General features: G+C 42.6%; 1 protein-coding gene across 3 annotated transcripts; it reads right to left on the bottom strand.

Annotated features, from left to right (window-relative positions):
• Window positions 1-2428: 2428 nt before the first annotated feature.
• nfatc2a (nuclear factor of activated T cells 2a) lies at window positions 2429-21685 on the bottom strand. 3 transcript variants are annotated; one of them, XM_035656807.1, is made up of 10 exons: window positions 21172-21685; window positions 18323-19235; window positions 18025-18193; window positions 15759-15961; window positions 15468-15640; window positions 13498-13638; window positions 11192-11247; window positions 10915-11047; window positions 10032-10745; window positions 2429-4488 (listed from the first exon to the last, which is right to left on the bottom strand). In XM_035656807.1, exons 1-10 carry the CDS (start codon window positions 21227-21229, stop codon window positions 4433-4435), a joined length of 2616 nt encoding a protein of 871 aa, XP_035512700.1. In that variant the 5' UTR covers window positions 21230-21685; the 3' UTR covers window positions 2429-4432. The 3 variants fall into 3 exon arrangements, with proteins under 3 accessions (XP_035512700.1, XP_035512698.1, XP_035512699.1); XM_035656805.1 differs by lacking the exon at window positions 21172-21685 and adding an exon at window positions 19680-20339; XM_035656806.1 differs by lacking the exon at window positions 21172-21685 and adding an exon at window positions 19680-20336 and having other exon boundaries at window positions 10038-10745.
• Between the last annotated feature and the right edge of the window lie 646 nt (window positions 21686-22331).

Raw genomic sequence — 22331 nt, 5'->3', positions numbered from 1 at the left:
CAACACCCATATTCTTGCCAGTCCGTACTAAGACTCGCTGGCTGATGCTGCCATGATATTAATTATAAAATGTTCTTTTACATGGTACGATTAACTAACTCAGACTGGTCCTCACAAATGCATATTTTACTTCCAAAACACACGAATGACTGTGCACCACTAGCCGAAGATAAAGAGGTTCTACAATGCTTGTGAGAGCAGTTTTTGCTTCTTTGTCTGCTCCTTTATATAATTCCCAGGCTTCCTCCTGATCCAAAAGAAACCGTGCCTCTGCTAAGGCAATATAATTCAGGCTTTCTTTCTTAATTTCTTCACCAGTTGCACTTAATGGGCCTGTCTTTAACAGACTGATTACATGCTTAAAGAAAATCTATTTAAGAATTTCATTACAACTTATTAAATGGTTAAATGCGATGCAATTGAAGAAATGTTAAAATGGCTTTAGAAAAGATACAGCTGTTTTGTCAAAGAATCTTTTGTAAGCCGCTGATGATGTGCTTCATTAGATTTAATTTGCAATTCTGAAGTGACTGAATCTCCCAGTTCAGTGGTAAAAATACACAGTGAAGTATTCCCATTACTCCACAGAGGGAGCACTTCTGTTTGATAATGTACCTCAGTAATTGTCTCTTGATGCCGGTGGAGGGCTGTTTAACGGCTCTTTTGTACCTCTGAATTACATTCACAAGTTCTCTACTCCCTCTGCAGGCCGTTAGCAGAGCTCACCACTTACTTTTACTTTCCTCTTGCTACACTAGTTGTCACTATAATACAGAGTATGGACATACAATTGTATGATTGTACATACAGTGTTTGTCTTGACTTTTCTGCAATCATATATTTATCATCAGACTGTGTCCTGCATTTTTCTTTGAGTTAGTCTGAGTTGTTTCTCTTGTGTGTCAAAACTAAGATTACGTTAAATTGGATTGTTGTTTTTATTGGAATGAAGACAGCAACTAAGCAATAACATTATTCATCATTCAGATCAACGATTGCTGCCTGTATTTGGATAATGTTTTGATGCAAATTTCATCCATCTGTGCTCCACCTAACTTCAATAAGACTCCCTACTATGGCATTCAGCAGGGCATTTACACACCTGAAGCTCAGGAAACTGACTCATGTCTCTGAGAAAATGAGTGTTCAGAAGAGTCTGCAAATGGACAATGTCATCTTTATTCCACACAAACAGCCCATTATACGGTTGCTCTGCAGCTGACCCTGTCACTTTTTAATATACTTTTTTCCACTTTTAACACCATATCAAGACACACGAATGGTGGAATGAAATGTTAGTATAACAAGTAACACAGCCAGCTCAGCTTTGGACATGATTATTTTAATTCATGTGTGGGATTGAATTTACAATTTAAGCAGTGCTAATGTTGTGGCCAAGTTAAAGCTCGATGCCCTCTGTGTCAGGATGAGCTCAGTCTTTTATTATTATTTTTTTTAAATAACACAAAGGCGAGCTGAATGAAATGCCAAGCTCATCATGTAGTTCATTCTTGTTCGATTTCACACAGTAAATCTGTATGCGGTCCGAACTCATTACACCATCGAGTGCTAAAGGGCGCATGAGTCATCGTGGCATATCTGTATGAGTGGGCTGTATGAGACGACTCATGCAGAGAAGCCCACGTGCTGCTTTTTCTCCCGTGGTGATGTCATAACCAGAGACTTCCTGAACACAAGGTTCATTCACAGAGCCCTCCTCCCGACACCAAACAAGCGGTCTCCATAGCAACTACAGCCTCCGGGGATGTGAGTCCCCTTCTTCTTGTTGTTATTTGCTGTTTGAGGGAGGAATGGTTTTTGGATCTCTGTGTGTGTACTGTACACAGACACGTGCGCCTGTGTAAATAGGACATCATTTTATGATTTTATTAGGTTAGACTTTAAGTTCTGAGTATTTTTATGTTGTATTAATTATAAACAAACATGTCGGGTCTCCTGTGAGTCTGCCTGCTCCTGCCTGAGGACAGGAGGGGAGCAATTGATGAGTCACTGTCTACTGTGGATCTGCTAATTTTCGATTTTCCTCTCATAATAGGCAGCACAGAGAGTGGAGAGACAACCCTCATCTTTGGTGTAAGGTTAAATGTTCCTTCTGTCATTAATGGCAGTAAATGCAGAGGAATGATGCACTAAAACAAGGACAAACATGATGTATATGGTTATTATTTATTGCTACTTTTTAAGGATACAAAAATAGCATGAAACAGAAACTTTTTAAAGGAGGCACAAAGTGTAGCAGACTCAAAATAAAACAAATACATGACAACTATCAACACAGAAAAATAAAATAAGACAGTATTAATAACCTCTTCATTACCAAAGATTTCTTTAAAGATTGTAAAATAATAATAACAGATGCATAAACAAAAATATAACCTATTAGGGGGCGACTTAAAGGTTTTAGGTGTATCTTAATTCCCTTCAGAAAAAGTTTTACATTGCAATAAAACAGATAAAAATGAGGATAACTATGACATTGTGAATATTATAAACACAAAAAACAGAGATAGATACATGACAGACAACAAACTGTTTATATTTCAGTCTACTCAAACTCTATCGTAACACATGGACACTCACACTCTGTATCTAATATTTACAGAAAAGGGGAAAAAACTATTTAATATAGATTACATTCAAGAAATGTCAAATGCACTTGTGCTGTACTGGCTCAATGGGAGATATCATTAATAGATCAATATTATCTTTACTAATATTACAAAATAAAATCTTATTTTCTATGAAATAGGTCCATATCAAATATTAAACATTGAGATTCAGTATTACAGTCTTTTTCTTGCTATTATGGTTTTTTTTACACCACTTTACTTCACTTGCAACATTATTCTCTTATAATTCTCTTCATTTACAATCATACAAATGGCACTTTTAATGTACTCCAATTTAGTGAATGAAATATTACTATATTACAAAAATATTTATTTAAACTACTGCTTTCTTCATCAAAGCAAGCTGTAATAGCACATGAGTTACACACACTGTATTTCCCTACTGTGCTTACAGTGCATATAAAGTATAATGCCAAGTACAGAAACTAAAATGTGTGCTTTACATCAGCAAGCATGAAGCTTCTGCATAGGCAGGCATTTAGCTTTGAGTATACTGGTTGTCATTATGGACAAAAATTCAACTGTTCACAAAACAATACACACAACACAAGCTTTGGAATATTTTGTTTTGGACTGTGGAGACCACCACAGATGTTATCACAATCAGCAGTAAGAGCAATGCAAATACAACAGACCAAAAAATGATTTAAAAAGCAAGAAGACCACCTTTAAATCTGAGTGTACAAAATCTCTCATGTCAACTTGCATGAGCCAGACTTCAGCTACATTTTAAAATCATTTTCAATGCAAGATCAACAAAATAAAAATCAGCTCGCGCATAGAAATCATATAAAACTGCACACCTATGCTATCGCTGAAGCATCACAGGCTCCTGTGAAGCCACTTTGGCATTATCACCTGAATATAATGCAATATATATTTTACGAATATAAAATGGTACATTATTCACATGACTCAAATATTATTAAAAAAGTAATAACAATGACCCCCTGTTATTAAAAACAGTGCATATTAGGAGGTGTCACAATAGTTCATTTGTATATTAAGGTTAAGGCAGGTGTGCACTTTGAATTAGAAAACTGCACTTAAAATGAGATGATCAGCATGTAAAGCTTAGGACAACCTTTTCATGTAAAACTGCATATGAAGATACACACAGACAAAATACACACTTTGTGCAAGAAGAATTCAACAAAAAGATGCTAAGCTTTTGGCCATAAGTGATATTTGTTATACTTTATTTAGGCTTATTTTTTGGTATGATATTAACTTTCTTTAATAAGACATTTCATAAATCTGAAGCTGCTGTATGCTACATAACCTTCATTCACTAGTATGAGGCAAACATGTAGGAGGCAAACAGGTGTGAATTTATTGCCTGGACTGTATGGCTAATGCCATTTTAGGGAGGTTATTTCCCCCATTTTTGTCTCTTTCGTAAACCAATCGGTATCCAAACTTCAACCAGGAAAGAAAATCAGAACAATAAGGCACATTCCCCTGTTGTTTCTCATCAGTTTGTTGGAAACCTGCTGGGGTGTTGGTGTTGACGTTATGGGTCAAATAATTGTTCTCTTTGCCAAATGAAACTATTTATTGCAGGAATACATCCAAAGCAAACACAGCAGTCGCAGGAGCTGATATTTTCTATCTCAATGGGTAAAGAAAATAAGGAAGAGAAAGTCTGATTGTTGGTGGATGTGTGTCACCTCATTGGAAGGCTGAGGACTGTGCGAGTGTGCGTGTGTGTCTACATGTCTTGGGGGTTGGGGGGATGGGGGGTTGGGTGTATGTTGTCATTTCCTGTCCAGGTCCCTCCTTTATGTCTGCCCTCTGGCCTGAACGCCTGTCAGATCCTTTCTTATGATCTCATTCACTGTAAAGCAAAGAAAGAGGGATGTTAGACAGTGATACGATCAATGGAAGTATTTTTACAACAAGATTCAAACATAGTGTTAAAACATAACCCTCCTGATTATTGATTATTTCATTATATTGATTATATTCCTGAAATATTGTTGACAGAGAGGCGTTACGGTCTGATTGACGTGGCTGTGCAGGGTGTTGATGGAAGGCAGATAAAGGCTGCATTAATGTCGAGTAACCACTAGGGGTAGAGCTATACAAGGCCCTATAAGCGATTACTTCCTGTTGCTGGGATGATTACAAGTGTGTGTATACATACACATCAACAGAAGAGGAAGAGGGTTGAAATGGAAACTTTCAGTGTCATGGTTCTAAAAATAGGATCATGATCTGCAGCAGGAGGGCATAACACCTGCGTAACGCACTGAAAATAAAATATACTGAATATCTGGTTGAATAATTGAGAATCATTACATTTGCAAACATGTGAGTGTTTGAAGCTTCTTTGTCGTGTGTGTATGTGCTGAGAAAATAAGCACTGACAACCATGCGGCAAGGTGAAGAGGAAATGTGACTACCTGTGGCTGCCAGTACACGTGCTCACTTCTGTTTAAACACGGTCAGAAGAAGTCATGCTATCGACAGGTAGTTCTTCAGCACACAGGCAGGAATGATGAGAATGTGTAACGTGTCATCTCTCCAGACATGCCACACCGCCTGTGTCTGATGTTAATCTGGGAGCCCGGGCCTGGAAGCCTAATGTGTGTATGTCTGTGTACACTGGCACTTGGAGACATTATAGGCTGGTGCCACTGCTTCCACCGTGCCTGGGGGAACTCATTAGGGTCGATGAGTAATATAAGTATTTCAAAGTGGGCCAAAAAAGCTCTTTGCCTGTAACCAAGCCATTACAGAACGTATCGTGTCTGTGATTTTGTAACCATGGTAATGGGCTTCACTCGGGTTATTCAAATAAAATAAAAATGTACGTGTGAAAATCTGATCATCAGCAGCTGTTAAAAGTTATTAGCGTACACATTTTTTTTTTTGCTGTGTAATGTTTTTTTTTAAAAAAAAAGGTGTTTTCTGTTTTGTTTAATGTTTCGACATTTTAATAATTTGATTATTTGCTTTCTTGCTGAGGGTTAGAGGAAAAGATCGATACCCCTCTCTGTATGCTAAATATAAAGGTACAGCCAGTGGCCGATTAGCTTAGCTTCACATAAAGACTGGAAACGGAGAAACAGCAACCAGGGCTCTGTAGATCTTTATTTTATTTTAACTAAGCTAAGCTAATGGGCTGCTGGCAGTAGTCTCATATTTAACAGACCAATATGAGAGGTATTGATCTTCTCAACTACTTTAACTCTCACTATTCCCTTAAACTCAGCAGAATGAAGGAAAGATGAACAATGTGAAGATGATTCACCACTGAAAGAACCACCAGCTATACAAAATACTGCATATTGCTACCCTGAACTGTCTTATTATAGAGGTAGAGGAACTTTATTCTTCAACTAGAAGAGAAAGGGCTTATGTTAGCTCTATTTAAAGCCTTGATTTACATAAAGGCGAGACAAAGGGTGCAACTATTAAAACCCATATGAAATTAAATCGGACACGATCTCACTTACACCTCGCCACTAAATAAGCTAAAAAAAAACTGTTGCAAGGGGATGGCATATTCTTATTCAAGACTAGCAGTCACGAGGTATAAATAAAAGCAAACGAATCAACGGACAGAAGATATTATTTATAACTGACGTGATGAAGTAGCACCCACGGTTGCAGAGAAGTGTTTTTAAATCTAATCAAGCAGTCAGACAAAGATTATTTTCCATCCAACAAACAAATCTTTGTCTGTCTCTCTTTATGTCTCTCCACAGCCTTTCCTTCTGATCATTTGCAGATGTGAAAGAGAAACAACCCGCCACAGCCCGCAACACTGAGCACATTTTATAGCCGGAGCAGCATCTGAGAGTTGCAAAACTGCAGGAGCGGCCAAACTGGGTGCTCTGCTGTCGTCACAACATCAGCGTCCCTGTTTATTTTAGTCTGTAGTGGAATTCCCTCTGACACCTAATGCCTTAAAGAAACTTTCATCTCCCCAGCAGGGCCACAGGATTTTTCCTGAGCATAAAACAAGCTCAGAGAAGCAGCAGGAGCGCCGCAGTAGGACAACATACAGTGGGGCTTTACTGAATCTAATGAAGGGTTGGCACGGACCGGCTATTTGAGGCTGGCCCGGGGAACACTCGGCCTAGTCTGTTCAATAGGTGAGTGTCTGGCTCCTGAGTTCTGCACCAATGAGCTGCACTGTTTACTGACGGTGAGAGGGGAGAGAGAGAGAGACACCCTGTACAGTAGCTGACTCAGTCACTGCACACGGCCTGCTGTGAGCTGGAATGTGTGTGTTTATGTGTCTGCAAGTATTTGCATGTTAATACAGTGTGTGTGTGTGTGTGTGTGTGTGTGTGTGTGTGTGTTTGTAGAAGGGTGCATTGTGTTCATGGGTTGTTTATGACTGAATAGATTCGAGAGGGGCTGATGAGGGGATTGTAATGACAGCATGATGCTAGAAACCTTAGAGAGAAAGGAGAAAGTAGAGTAAGTGGACTGACAGCTAACCACCAATCTAACCACAGATCCGGTGTGCTAGTGCTCACGAGTCTTCAAACTGAGCTCACACACCCGTCTGTACAGTGAAAGAGTTATTGGTTGCTGTTATAGTTCCTTCTCTCTTTGCTGGCTGTCAGACAATCCCTTTTTTAATATGATGCCAATGAAAGGAAAGGGGAAATAAATTCAATTCCTCCGTCTTTGTGCAAAAATGTATTTCAGAGTTCAACTGAAGCTACTATGTGAGTCAGAGTTAGCTTTACCAACTGGGTATTTGGTATTTCAAGTACAAAATTCCCTCTTTGTGATCCTCTGACTTTACAACTTATCATCAAATTGCATTAGCTTATAGCACTGCTATGCCTACAGTAAATGAAGCCTCACAGTTGTGTGGCTGCAGACTCTCAGTCTTATAGTATAGAAGGACTGTGGATTTGATCCCCCCTTGTCTTACAGTGTAAATGTATTTGGAATAGATCCCCAATACCTCTCACTTAAGAGGCTGACAAATACAAAAGTCTACATAGATGAACAAACTTACTGAAACGACTTGCACGCTGTGGATCAAACAATATAAGTTGTCTCATCACTACGGTTGTAGCACTGTGTGGATACAGATAAGTTGTGTATTTGATCAAGCCTTTCCAATGGGATGGAAGTGAGCTGAGACTAATGTGTGTCCACCAGGCTGTTGCTGTGTGCTTTATCTCTCCTGCCCTGATCTCTACCTGCTGGAACAATTTCACCTGCTCCACTGCCTCTGGGCTTTATTCCACACCCACTAAATCTGTCACTCTCCGCCTTTGTAGGCTATGCCATTGGCTCTTCTTCTGTTTTCACAAACTATGTGGCAGGCAGTGAGCTATGCCAGACATTCTTTACTTTGGCAAGGCAGACTCCCACTAGTATTTTTTTCTGTGGAACAGACACAATAAATAAATCAATAAATGCAAATATCAATCAACAGGCTTTGTTCGAGCACCGACCCAGGAGGCATGGGAACCTGCGTGAGGGCTGAAGATACGTGCCCTCTGCGTGGGAGAGCAAAGATTTCATACAGAATAAGAAATACCTGATGTTCATCTTAGCACTCTTCACTAAAGTTGACACAGTTCAGGTATCTCGGAGATGTGACAGTTATCGACCACAACACTGTGACGATACCAGGATGTGGCTTCATCCTTTTTTCAAAAATGACTACAGACTGAAACACATGTCTCAATGAGTAATGTTGACAATCTCACTTGTCAAAATGTGTTTGATAGTCCCAGCTTAAATGATTGTTTTGTGGTCAGGATCATACTTCAACACATTTGCAGGCAAATACAGGGGGGGTTTTTTGGACCACGCTTATCTTCTCACCCTTTGTCTAAAAAAAAAATATTTTGAATATCGGGAAGTCCCCAATTTTTTCTCATTAAATGATGTGGGTAGGTGGATTGTCACCTGTAGGAGTGATAAGCAGGGGGCACACTATCCAAATGCAAAGTTGAATGCGTTATAAATAAGGTTTTAACATTCAGGGATGTGGTAGTATAGAAGATAATACTGTATTTTTAAAATAATAAAAGTGCCTGCAGTTCTTGGGATAAAAGAAGGCAATTAAAAAGAAGTAACTGCTAATTCTGCAATTCGTTTTTTATGAGATTTCCAGGGAAAAGGTAATTTGAATAAAAACTCAAATTAAAGAAAGATGCAGAGGCACCTTGGGAGGCTGACTGGCCATCATCACCTTATGATGCTGGGAGGATCAAACAGCAGGCCCAGTTTGACTGTTCCTCTAACTCCTTGTTAATTCACTAACTCACAGCCCTGTTGCTGTTTACTGCGGAGGGAAACCCTGCAGGTTCCATCCAAAAAACACAAATTCCATTGCTGGCCTTTTTTCTTCGTTTAATTTTTTCCATTGAAACACACACATACACGCACACAGCCCCTTCCTTTTTCCTGCGAACTACCCTCCTCCACCCTCCCGCTATCTTACAGGGATCAGGCTGGATTTCTGGAGGAGAGCAGCTGCAAATAGGAATTTCTTGTGCCAGATTGGCAGAATCTCGTGGTCGGAAAAAAAGCTAATCCTCTGGTGGGTTCCCCCACAGAATCGAGGGGCGTAAGGCCAAGGAGAAGCCCCGGCCAACTATAACAAACAAAGAGGCTTTCCCCAGCTCTCCCAGGCAGCCCGTTCCACTGTTTGACAATGGTTGCCATGGAAGTTGTTTTTCACTTCATAACAGTGTCAACATGTCCAGGCGGTCAGGAGAGTGACACTTTTTTCTCCCTCCCGCTCTCTTTAATGCGAAAGAGAGAGAAAAAAGCTCATTTCCTGATGTGTAGCGGTGCCAAGCAAACCCCTGCGACCAGCAGATTGTTGAATGGGCAACAAACTGCCTTTAAAACTCACCTGGCTGACACAGACTGAAGAACAGAAAAATACACTACCACTGTATATTGTTAAACACAATATAGTTTGGAGAACCTTTAACTCCAAAGTAAGGAAGAGGTTCAGCCTCCCGCCTGCTGCTGGATGTGGACTGACATTAATTCTGTTAGAGGGTAATAGGGTTGACAAGCATAAGTATAAACATATGACTCATAATCCCTGTTATTTCCACCTTGAGTGGAACATAACTACACGTCCTGGCGAGGATTGTTTTAACAGTGTGAGCTTGTTCTGTTGGCTTTGTTCAAAGGGATACTACAGCACATAGATCAAACCGGGATGTGTGCAAAGGAGATGGTGCAGCTACTGTAAATATCCTTTAATTGTTCTTAGGAAAAAGTCTCTCTGTTGGCGGGTCTTATCAGCCATCTCATTCAAAAAAGGGAATTCCTCATATCCATCATTTCTTTCACCCCATTACACATGGCTGATAAAAACACACTATGAATGACACAACAATCCCACTCACGCAGAGTATGAAAGCATTAACTTACACTCACCATCATCTAGGTAGGCCTGGTCCAAGTTCTCCTCCTTGACTGTCACCCTCCTCTGTCCGTCTCCTGGAGCCTCCATCTGCTCTGTACCGGGTGGAGCCCGGCCTTTCTGCTGCCCCTTCTGTGCGAAGGACTGCTGCTGGATCACGGTGGGATAGTGCTGAGTGTGGGTCACTGCTGCCTGAGTTTGGGGGGGTGTGGGTGAGTGGGCAGCGGCTGCCTGTGGGGAGTAGCCATCGCAGTAGATGATCTGCTGGCTGTCAGGCTGCGGAGGGGTTAGAGCTTGAGGGTCTCCTGCCCGAAGCAGGTGTTGGTTGGTGGGAGAAAACTGGATAATGGAAGGGTGCTGGCCTGCACCGAGGGGACCTACAGACTGAGCCGGGGAGCCGGTGTGAACTAGGACTGACCGATGGGGGTCGGGCATCATCACTCCAGTCTGCTGATAAAGGCCAGGGCTGCTGCTTAAACTCTTGCCCCCGCGGGAGTAGACGATGGCTGGGCTCTGCTGCTGGAAACGTGAATCTTGGCTTGGAAGGCTGGAGCTGAGACGCTGGCATGAGGCCATGCCGGGGACCAGGCCATTGTCTAGATGGAGGACGGTACGTTGGTTGTGGTAGTAGGAATGAGGGGATAAGCCCAAGATCTGGGGCATGGCAAAACCCATGTGATCTGCTTCATACTCATCTAAAGGCTCTGTCTTGATGGATGGACCTGTACGGAAGGTGAACAATTAAAGATATAGCTGTAAATATAATGAGAGGAAGTAGTATGTACTTTAAAGATCAAAGATTTTCACACACAATAATTATCTGATCGCCATACATTTACATCCCATAGTATGATATAGGCATATCACAAAGAGGCTGAGCAGTATTCTTACATGCCAGTGGTGTGTAGGTGAAATGTTGAGGCTGGCTGCGCTTCCTCTTGCCGTTAATGACGTAGAAGTTCACTTTGACAGAATGACAGACAGACGTGTCTTGGTAGGACGGCACCTCCACAAACAGCATACTCTACACAGAGAGACAGTGAATATGTACTGAAATGGAATCTTTTTGTTCGACCTCAACTTCTAGATCATGACATTTGATATGTTTGGTGTGTTTTACAGGCGTCATACAAGTATGTGAGTAACAGTAACAATGCATGATACATACTGGCTGGCTCTTATCTTTGTCCACTGTTGCTTCCATTTCCCAGATTTGCTGCCCATCTAGAAAGCAATTAAAGAGAGAAAGCGAAAACCTAATGTTAAACAATGTGGTAATTAACTCTGCAGTAAAGTAAGTACAGTTGATTGTTTCAAGATGTACTAGACAGTGGGATAATTCTGCAAGTCTTTAGGCTGTAAATTTGGAAAGTGCTGAATCCTTGAAATCACCTTATTCTCAATTCTCTCTGTTTCTCTCAAAGCAATTTTTGTTTATTTTATTTCACTAATTCGAATCCAGCTCTATGCAGTAGATTTGTACCCAACATGACGCCTGTCTGTCAACATGTCTCCTATTTAATTTGAAATACATGTGGACAGAAAAAGCCTCTTTGTGCACGTAGATAATATCACTTTTAAAACCACTTCCTCTTACACCGACAAGCACACTAACAGATAAAGATGATGCGTAGGTTTACCCCAAACACACCAACAGTCAGCCATTAATCAGAGAGACGTGGCCGTGAAAGACCTGTCTGCTGTCGAATGCTGACAGAAACCCGACATTAGCAGGGATGTGACGGGAACGGCAAGGGATTATGGTTGATGTTGTGTTACATCACACTTCATCAGATTACATTTAAATTGTCACTTAGGTGGAGAAGTAGAAAACCAAATGGGCCCGTTAATGTAAACTCCACATGCCCTAACACATGATATGACACGTGCTGCAGTGAGCTCTGTTTAAATGTTACTGTAGGTGGGAAACCCTCTGTCAAATTGTAAATTAAAAACACATGGCTTAAATGAGTCAGCAGGAGGAAGGGGGATTCCACACCTCTCGCCAACTTTTCTTGGTGTTTTTTTCTAAACTTTATTTTTATGATCAACTCTCTCCGCGTCTCTAACAAAACGTGATGACTACTGCTTTTTCTTGGTGTTTGTATTTGTTTGCGCTTTGTTGCAAGTGTACTCTAAGGGATACCCCGATTCTGGTTCTCACTCTGGAGATAATTGTGTGCGGAGGTGGAAAGGGGGAGCGAGAGAAAGCTGGAGAGAAAGCCTGACTTGACTTGGCCGGGGGAAGGTTTCCTTTCCTCAGAACAACCCTCCCTGTCCGAGCACAAGAGCCAGGGGAGCTCCAGCCAGAGGCAGCTGTCTCTCATTCAGAGGGATTTCACAGCTGCACTGGTCCAGAACTTTGTGTCATACAGAAACTCTCCAAAACAATGGCAATCCCTCTTGGTAAGATTTCTTTTTCCGTCTCTGTCTTACTATCCATTACTGTGCTGTGTCGTAACACAGCAGTAGGGAACCCCGGAGAAGCAAAAAAAACCCAAGAAAGTAGCCGGGGCCTGCGGGTCCAAGTTTTAGTTGAGGTGGCCTGTCAAGTGCCTGCATTTAAAAAGCGAAGCACTCCTCTCTCAGAAAGCAGTGGAGTAAGTGAGTCACAATATCAGACAAGTATTTTAACATAAAAGTCCATCCAACAGACCCTTTGAGTAGCAGCCAGAAGCTGAGAACAACAAAATCAGAACCGGTGGTGACTAATGGCAGGCAAACACAAACCTACCTTCAATAGTTCCTTGATATAAATGTAAAACAACTCACTCCTAAAAAAACTGACACAACCCAGAGCCAGGCTGTGGAGGAGGGAAAGTGACACGAAGGCATCAAATTGTACCAATAATGGTAAAATCATTTCATTTGGGCTTGTAACTTTCAATAGAAGATTAGAAAAAAAGGGCATCTACTTCAAGTATTCCTACTAACTACTTAGTAAAAGATGCATGTAAGGTTTTAGGGTTATGAAAACAAATCCTTTCATTCCAAGTGTCAGGCTCATCACAACTGCACATTAAGCAACCTTTCATGTGTCACACAGAACTATTAATCATACAACAAAAGGCCCATATGAGTAGTGATAAGACATCATGGAAGTCAGTGAGGAAGAAAAGGGCAAAAGGAAGTGAGGCTGCAGTGTTATCATTAGGATCATGCAAATAACTCATGTGGCTCCATCAATTCAGTGGCGGTGAAATGTAAAAGCTATGAACTTGTTACACAAACATGGTTGCTTATGAGTCATTAGGTATCACTAGTGCATTGGTGTTACTGTGACACTGTGTTGTGTAATAGCAGAACTAACAGACGCACAGACCATAAAGATTTCATAGATTCAGTCATAGGTTTCCAGGCAATGTATGTCTTTGTGGTTCACCTAAATGTTGCCCCAAACCATCTGGTTTGAAAACAGAAAATAACTCCCACAGGTTGTGAGTGAGGATAGGGGAAAGATTCGATGCCACTCACCCTGGTTTTTCTCCGTAAAAATGACCTTAGAATCGGAGCTGAAGTTTTGCCCAGTCAGGATCATCTGCTGGCCTCCCAGAACAGAGCAGCTGTCCATGTCCTGCTTCTCCACCATGGGAAGCTCATGTGCTGAACGCTGGGCTGCCGGGACACACAGAAGGGCGGTGTGTTACATTTACTGCCAATCTACTGTAACATAAGTAAGCACTCATATTTAGCACATGAAGTAGCATTTAACTACAGTAGAGCTGTCGGTCGACAGAAAAATAATGATATTTGGTTAATTGTTATGGTTATTTAATATAATATAATATAAAAATGCTAAATTCAGTTTGTCCAATGTCAGCATTTACTGCTTTTCTCACTTACGGCTTTGTACTGTTGGTCGGAAAAAACAAGACATTTGAAGATTGCACATTCAGGCAGTAGCGAATGTAATTTTTTTAAGATTTCATAAACTGAACGATTAGCGTACAAATCACACAAGTAATCTGCAGAATAATCAATAGTGAAAACAATAGTTGCCACCCAAAACTAAAGTCAGAAAACAAGTCGCTTTGCATTGATTGATTTCCCACAATTGCACGACTACTTATTAACAAGAAGCAACGGTGGTTTACAATAAAGGCGTCAGGCTGAGTCATTCAACAATAATAACCCTGGCTTTCAATTTTAACAAACAGCAATATGAATCTGTAAAAGCCCAACTTAGGAGAGGTAACAAGGGAGACTGCCTCGGCCTAAATACAGCAAAGTACTGTACAGGAAGGGGCAAAATAAGAGGAACAGCTAAAAGTCTGATGTAATCTGGTAAAACAGCCCTGCAATAAACACTACCTACTGCATGTGACGCTTAAAATGTTTGTCACAGAGTCATTAAAAACTCACATTGTTGGACAATTCTAGTGGAGATCCCAAACTGTCCATGTAAGTTTTGTGAAAGGTGCACGATATATCGCCATTTAATGGAATATGAGTATACTAGAGTTTGAACAAGCTGATACAGAATATATACAATAAAAGGAAAGGAGAATAGTGTATTTTCAGTGGTTAGGGTCACTGACATTAGGACTGTAGCTATCAGCTTCGTAGATACACTGGACTTTCTCATCCTGTAGCTTTTTTATCACCCATTAGTTCAGCTGAAACTCCCCACTCACTGAGGCATCAACAAACCGCCCCCATGACCTTTGAGCGGGAGTGTTCGCCCTACTACACCGTGAGATGATAGAACAAAGTGGATGACACCAGCAGGGACCCTGCCTCCTCAAACACACCATCACTGACAGTCTGCTTATCAGCGGGCCTGACAGATGTACCGCAGGCTTCACTGTAAGCAACTTTACGCTTGATCTGTTTTGTGCTGCGCAGCGATTGTTCTGAAGTTCATCTTCCAATAGACGGGTACTACCTATTGTTCTGCCCTTTCTGTGATCGGAAAACAGATGGGAAACGGCTGTTATAAAATGATACTATATTCTGCGTCATGAGTTTTTACAATGACAGGAGCATATTGCACGCAGACTGTGTCACACTGATATGATGAATGTTATGTCTTGACCAGGGTGTTAGATAAAGGCACTTCTTGTTTGAGTTTTGATTACAACAGGTGCTTTAATAACACTGTGTACACATGCACTGATGTACCCAAACACAGACTTTACTACTGCGCACATACAAACAGGTACAAAGACACTGACACATGCAGCGCCCACCTACTGGATGGAAGCCCTGGATGCATAAAGACATCTTTGTGCACAGGAGTCTGGACTATCAGCTCAGCCCCAGACTCATTTGAATGTGGTTTCCTTTTTTTATGATGTTTGTTTTGTGTAAAGTTGTTTGTTATCTGATGAAAACATCAGCAGGAAGCACACACGGAGAATTAATTAACCCTGCACTGTATCAGGACTCAAGGTGAGGTGAAATAGCACAAAAACCATATCTGTGTTAAATGTGTAGGGGCTTACAGCACTCGATAGGATGCGAGGCCACTTGGAGAGAGACGTGCTGTCCTCCAGGCTGAGGTATGTGCACACGAAACACAAGACGAACGCGGGTGTTTTTCCGACCGACGTCCGTCTCGCCCTTCCTCAGCTCAATGTCGGCGTTCCGGAGCTTCAGGATCCCAGCACAGTCGATTCTGTGAGAAGGGATAAATATGAAAGCAAAAGTGACGATAGATAATTGATGGAAGGGGAAGATGTTACAGGAAGATGTTAAATCATTCAGAAATCAAACATGCTTTATCATATTCTCACATTGCTTTCATGTTGTTCTTTGGCTCCAGGGGGATTTCAAGGACTTTGGTGCCGTGGATAATCTTCTCATAGCTGGTGGTCGTAACCGTCTTGCCAGTGATGCGGTGGACTTGATAAAAGGCGTGGGGCTTCAGGATGCGCTCATCGGCCGTACCGATGAAGATCTGCAGACCAAGCGGATCCTTGCCCCTGTAGCCATGTAACTGCAGACAGAAAAAAAATCATAAAAACAGACATTTTTGTAAGGCGATGAAACAGCTCCCCGATGTCCAATAGCTGCTTGTTCTAAACTCTGCCTTTCCAGATGTTGTTTGCCCCCAGAGGTGGCTAATCAACGTCAGACCCACGTGTAAAAGCATGAGTCTTCTTTCTGCAGCCTTGAACAGAAACCAGCAGAGAGCTCGCATCACACAGCCCTGTACGAGTTCTGTCATAAATGATTGAGGGATTTAGCAGGGGCCTCGTATTTCGCTGAGGGAACTGAAACTGTCATAAACATCCAGCTCGACTAATGTTATGTCCTTATGCAGAAATGAAAAGTGTCACAAAGGTGACCCAGTGAACTGGAGATAGGCAGAGAGGCAGAAGGGGAGAGAGAGAGAGAGAGTTTCTTTTAACCTGAGAGTGCCTCCTGAGGAAACCTGCAAAAAACCACAAAGCATCAACTTGCATCTAAATGCTGTTTTTGTGCAAACAGTGTAGTGCATAACCTTAATCACAGAATACAACCATCATCAGACTGATTACTCTACAGGTAACTTTGCACTTTATTTGAGTGACTATTCTAACTGCAGAAAGAAATACATTTATTATTACATTGTTATTTATTTTAAAATCAGATGTATTTCATTTATATCCAATGCTTAAAGAGCTGCAGATTGTATTTTTTACCTATTTAGACTGTTCCTTTAAATTATAGTCAGAAAAAGTACACACAGCATGTAAATCAATTACATTTTAGAAATGATTATCTCTGTGGATGTAACTGACAGACTTCACAGCAGCTGCTGAATGTGAGCAGCAACTATGGCAACGTGAACGAGCACGCTGGCTCCATATCCAGGTAGCTGACACACAGAGTGAAACAGAGGAAGCTGGCTGCAAACACTCAACAGGCCATGTGAGCAGTCGGCCGGTTGTCATAGCAGTGGCAGGAGCAGTGAGTCATGACAGAGAGCAGTGTAGGAAAAGTGGAGGGTACGAGGCTCAGAGAGAGAGTCACAGAGAGGGAGAGAAAGAAAGAAGGAAAAACAGAGGGAGCGAAGGAGGAGGAGAAGGGGAAAGACGAGGTGAAGGAGTGCAGCCGTGGCTAGCCAGGCCTGACCATCTGATTGGCCTGGCAAACCAGGCAAGACTGACCTCAGGGTGAGGCCTTTGGGGATGGGCAGAAAATGGAAAAGGGAAGGGAAGCTTTATTTCCAACAAGCCCCTACTATCACCAACAAAAACAGCTGTGAAATGTTGCCATGGTAACACAAAGAAGGGGAAGTAGTACCTATTCTTGGACAACACAGCCAGCTGTAAGTGTGTCACAGCTAATTTCAACATGCTGTGTTTGAATTCTGTGTTGTGACTATAAGAGGAATAATAGCAACTTTTTTTCCTGATCCACTATTATCTTAACCACAGGCACTATTCTTTTTTTTTTTCTTTTTTTCTTTTTACACATATCGAGAGGCTGAGCGTTTCAACACTTTAAGTCAGCTTCCTAATACCAGACCCACACAGTCAACAAACTCGTGTGTAAGAGGAAGTCAGGGACAGCATGAACACAGATCTGTTTGTGTGGTTAAAACCCTTGGGGGACAGGGCGGACAACAGCAGACTATATTAAGCTGAAAGGCAGAAAAAAAGAGCCTGTGTTGCTCAGTGACCTGGGTTCAATTCTGAGGGTTGTCATGAGGCTACCAGGTGGTTACAGTGTGGGCAACACTTTATGATTTGTTTTAAAAAGTGAGAAAAAGGAATGGTGTTATGAGAGTGGCACAGAGTAACTCACATAGAGTCATTTTCATACAGCTGGCCCTGGGCAATAACACCAGCACTGAGTGCATAATGAGTAGGAAATACCATTACACGCAAGCCCTGCCATCAGGGCTGCCTGAGGCTCCCACACTGGACCGCTAATTTAATGGACAAACCTGACAACATGCCTTCATATGGTCACTCAGCCCTTTGATTTGCCGTGTTCATTCAAATTCATATTTTGGCACTGATTTAAATGAGATCAACTACTTTGTTCATTTAATCCTGATTTGGGCCGTACCTGCACAACGGGGTGTCCTCCTGTCGGGGCTTTGACTGCACCCCGGCTTCCCTCCGTCTCATAGTGAGCTCTGTGGTGCGGCTTGGGCTGCACCTCAATGTGGAGTTCATACTGGTCTGTGCGACGGGGGATCGGCCACTCCAACGGGGGAAGAGAAGCCACAGGGATGCTGCAGAACATGAAGGATACAGAAAGGGACAGAATACATTAGTTATGAACATGTAAGATGTAAATGTATCTTGTGTGGTGTGTGTGTGTTAGCCATAAGCAGTAAGTGCTGGCCTTCCTGCTAATTTACCTGCAGATGCTGGAAACCAGCGGCTTGGGCCAGATTGGGGGGATAACAAAGAAAGGCTCTGCAGCAGGTTTGTTTTTTATGTCCTGGTCGCAGGACACCAAGTAGTTCCCTTCTATGTGGTTCTCTGGGTACAGAGTGTAAACTTGGTTGGACGTCTTGACTATTTTAGTGGGCACCAGGCCTGGCTGACCCGTGCCAAAACCATTCATACCATCAGCAAGGTTGCTGTGTGTATAGTGGGCCCCTATGTTGTGATCTTCATGGCCACTGTGAGGGGACGGACTGCGGGAGCGGTGCCCTGGGACTAGGCCTGGATTCCTGTACATGTCGTAGGTGCGTTTTCCCTGTGGGGAGGTGGAGCGGGAGCCGGGTCTGGGGGAGGGCGACCGGGGTCCCAGGCAACCGTCCTCAGCTAGGCTGGTGCCAGGAGAGGTGCCTGGGGAGGTGCGCGGGGAGCCAGTGTGGATGTTCTGTAATCTGGGGCACAGGTCTCCGGGGTTCTGGCCACTGCTGGGGGACACACAAGGAGACGCCCAGGGGGAGTAGCTCTCCGAGTGCCAACTGGTGGAGGAGTTGCTGCTGGCGGGACTCAAGCACTGGGGCTCACGGTAGGCGAGGTTTTCATGGCCAGGCACGGTGAGGGTGGGTCTGGGGCTAATGTTCAGGTGGTGGTTCTGCAGGGAGTCCCGACCATGGTTGTAGTGCTCACGGGAGGGGGTGATTTCGATCCGCGGGCTCAGGGCCAGTCCTGCAGGCCGGGTACTGTCCAGGTAGTGTCGGGCTTCCTGGTTCTCATATCCTGAGAGAACCTCAGAACTGCAGGACTTGATGCCGTATGGGGAAGCCTCCTCCAGAGGGAAAGCCTGCTCAGACTCAGGACTGAGGACTTTGGGAGATGCAAGGTTGGGATCATCTGCAGAGGGGAGGAAAACATTTAAATCATCACAAAACACACATTTGAAAAAAAAAGTGTTGCTACAGAGAAGACAAAACAAAGAGATATTTCCAATAATAACTGCAATTTATTACAAACGTTAATGTGCACCTTTCTGAATGACACTGATAACTTCACCTGCAGAGAAAGATTAGGTTGATTTTTCAATTCAAGTTTATTTTTAACTTTTTTTTTTTTTTTTTATAAAACAGATTTCAGCTGAAAAACTTCTGCATGTTGACATTTTCTCCCACATGGCTACTCCACGTCGGAACCCTCATCAAGAAGCATGTCAAATTTACTTCCTGGTTTTCTTTTTCATTCACATGAAATAAGCTTGCAGGCCAGATATTAACGAAGAGCCCCCAAACAACCAAGAGAGGGAGAGGAGTCAGCTCAGGTGCCAAAAAGCATTGGACAAACCTTGATTTCCTCCCGCAAAGTCGCTGCAAGGCGGTTCATATTCAAACAAGTACTCAAACTCCAAATCCTCATCAGGGCAGTTGACTCGACTGAGCTCTTCCTCCAAATCTTTCTCGTCGTAAAAAGCGGTCATCTGTCTAAATGTTTTAGTTTTTTATTTCTAACGACTCCTCGGAGTTCAGGCCAGGCGACGGGGACGCGGCTGAGGTGTTGCGGCGCTGATGTGGATTTAAGGAACCTGTTCGAGTGTCAAATGATGCTTCGGTGAACTGCGAAAAGGTGAAGCGCACAAGTTTCCTGTTTCTGCTCGCCGCAGTTATTTTCAGACGGAGGCGGGTCTGTTTTCACACTGAATTTTCAAGTTGATCTCTTTCTGATCACGCCTCCTCTGATCGCTGATGCGTCGAAGATAAAAAAGAAAAAAAAGAAGCAAAAGTGCAGTTTGGGAGAGATGAATTGGCTGCCCCCATTCAGACACATCACTGGGAGTCTTTTGACAGACTGTGCAGGCTGCTGCTGCCCCCGGGTGTTTGACATGTTGCAGTGACACAGCAGGGTGCTGACTGGGCTCATCACCTGTCTTACAACTCCCCATTAAAACAGGGTTGGAAGCTGTCACATACAAGTAGAGGGCGAATGGAGAACAGAGTGGACAGACACACACATCAAAATGCACCACTTCGTGTTTCGTGAAATCTAAAATCTTTTTTCACAGTTCCCTAAAATGTGCACAGGTTGGGAGTCCTGAGGGAATCCCTAGATTTACGCACGACGCGGCGCAAGATAGTGGGGCGTTCCTTCCAGCCTTCCACCCGGTGGGCCAGTAGCATGTATGCACAGTCAGCAAAACAAACAGAACGACAGCATAGCATTTTTCAATAGCGATATTGGGTTAATTTGGACATGCAACCCAAATGAACCATATCAGACAGAATGTGACATGAATGTGACATGAAAAGTATTAGTACCAGAAAGTTTGTAATCACACTATTAATGCAGTAATCAGGTAGAATCAGGTGATTTGGAAATAAAATGTTTGCTCTCTTTGTTCTCATATTCCACACTGATGTCATAATGTAACTCTCATGCTCAAACTAAGTTTGATAGCATGTCATAACATATTACATTTCTTTTAATCCAAACTGTTTCTCCCATTACGCGCAGATAAAATAAAGTCTGGAGTATTCTATCTACTACTACAATTACATGCTGCTGTATTTAATTGTCTCCCTGTCCCCCCTCTCCCCCTAATACCTACGGGTTTCCCCTGTGATGCCAAGACACGCGCTGTGCGTCGATCAGTGAAAGCGCAACAGCGTCTCTTCCCAAAACATCAACATCCCAACTATCTCCTAAATGTTAGACAGACAGCGGACAACACAACATCACAGCTCACATCACTACAGGCCTAAACACTCCAGGGCTAACACTACTCTATCAAATAAAAATCAAATGATTTGATTACCAGATAATCACAACACTTCAGCAGTACCTTGATCCATCGACCTCATGGTGTGGTACTGTGCCAGCCTCCAAGTCTCTCTAAACATCTGGAGAGAAAAACAAGCGAAAAATAAAGAAAAAAGAAAAAATTACTTTCCGCTAACAACCATAGCAGAAAAAGCTCTCTTCGGTTAAAAACTGTTGAAAAGCGACGAAACAGGGAGGAAAAACTTTCTGTACACGCTCAGAAACTTCAAGCGGCGACACGGCAGCTGCGCGCAAACTCCCTTTCTTGTCAAAAAAACATGCAGCCGCACCAGCTACAGCACTGGTTCTGGTATGAAGTCTCCCTTCCTAGAGCTCTATAAGGATTACTTGAGTATCAAGAGCGGCTTCCTTCCCCGCTCTGGGTGTTTATAATGGTCCAATGCTGTAAAATAACGGGATTCCCTCAGTGTTTCCTCCTGTTTGTGCGCCTTTGCCATGGAAACCTGGAGCGGGTCCATGTCGGAGACTCAGGGCTTTCCTGCAAAGCCCCACACTCAGGAATCCATGACGTCTCCGGCTCCAGCGCCAAGGCATTTCTGCGGCTTCTCTCAGACAGTAGCACACAAGAACTTCATTGTAGGGATGAAGAAATTACTGTAGGACGCTGTGGGAGAGTGAGAGAGAGAGAGAGAGAGAGAGAGAGAGAGAAATGGTTCTGAGCTTTGATTACAGGATACACTACATGAAATTTATTTTACACCGTTTTCTAGACTGTTCTGTCTAGCACTTCAGTGTGTCTTCCAGTTTGTGAATGATCGTAGAGCAGGCAGCTCTGAGATGTCTGTTTGTTTAGATGTAATTTAAGAAGTGGCTGTGGTTAGTTGACGTTTTTGAACATGGAATATAGAGAATTCCATTGTTCCCATTGAGGGAAGAAGCTACTATCCGTTTCCATTTCCTAATGGAAATCTGCAACATCTTCCAATACTTGACTGGGGGAAAAAAAAAAAGCTTGAACAAGACCATTACATAGACTGACCCCACAAGTCAGGGGACAAGTTCTCCATTGCAATAAAAGTTACATAAGTTAGCATCCAAGGGGGAAAAAAAGACTTTTGATATTTTGGAATTATCCTATAGGCTACAACTATACTTTAGACTTACTTTTTCATTCCCACACAAACCTTCATTAGTTGCTTGTGTTGTGGAGGGTACCACAGG

Source organism: Morone saxatilis, unplaced genomic scaffold (genome assembly GCF_004916995.1).
Source record: "Morone saxatilis isolate NCDOM2014 unplaced genomic scaffold, NCSU_SB_2.0 Contig15, whole genome shotgun sequence".
NCBI classification, from domain to species: Eukaryota; Metazoa; Chordata; class Actinopteri; family Moronidae; genus Morone; species Morone saxatilis.
This window is presented reverse-complemented; position numbering and strand designations above follow the sequence as displayed.

What these genes read in the sequence shown, in the direction of transcription:
- nfatc2a (XM_035656805.1), bottom strand. Translation starts at nt 19,812, where the DNA reads ATGACCGCTTTTTACGACGAGAAAGATTTGGAGGAAGAGCTCAGTCGA. An exon ending in CTGGTTTCCAGCATCTGCAG is followed by an intron (nt 18,194 to 18,322) that starts GTAAATTAGCAG and finishes CATGTTCTGCAG; the next exon opens with CATCCCTGTGGCTTCTCTTC. An exon ending in AAGAACAACATGAAAGCAAT is followed by an intron (nt 15,641 to 15,758) that starts GTGAGAATATGA and finishes CCCTTCTCACAG; the next exon opens with AATCGACTGTGCTGGGATCC.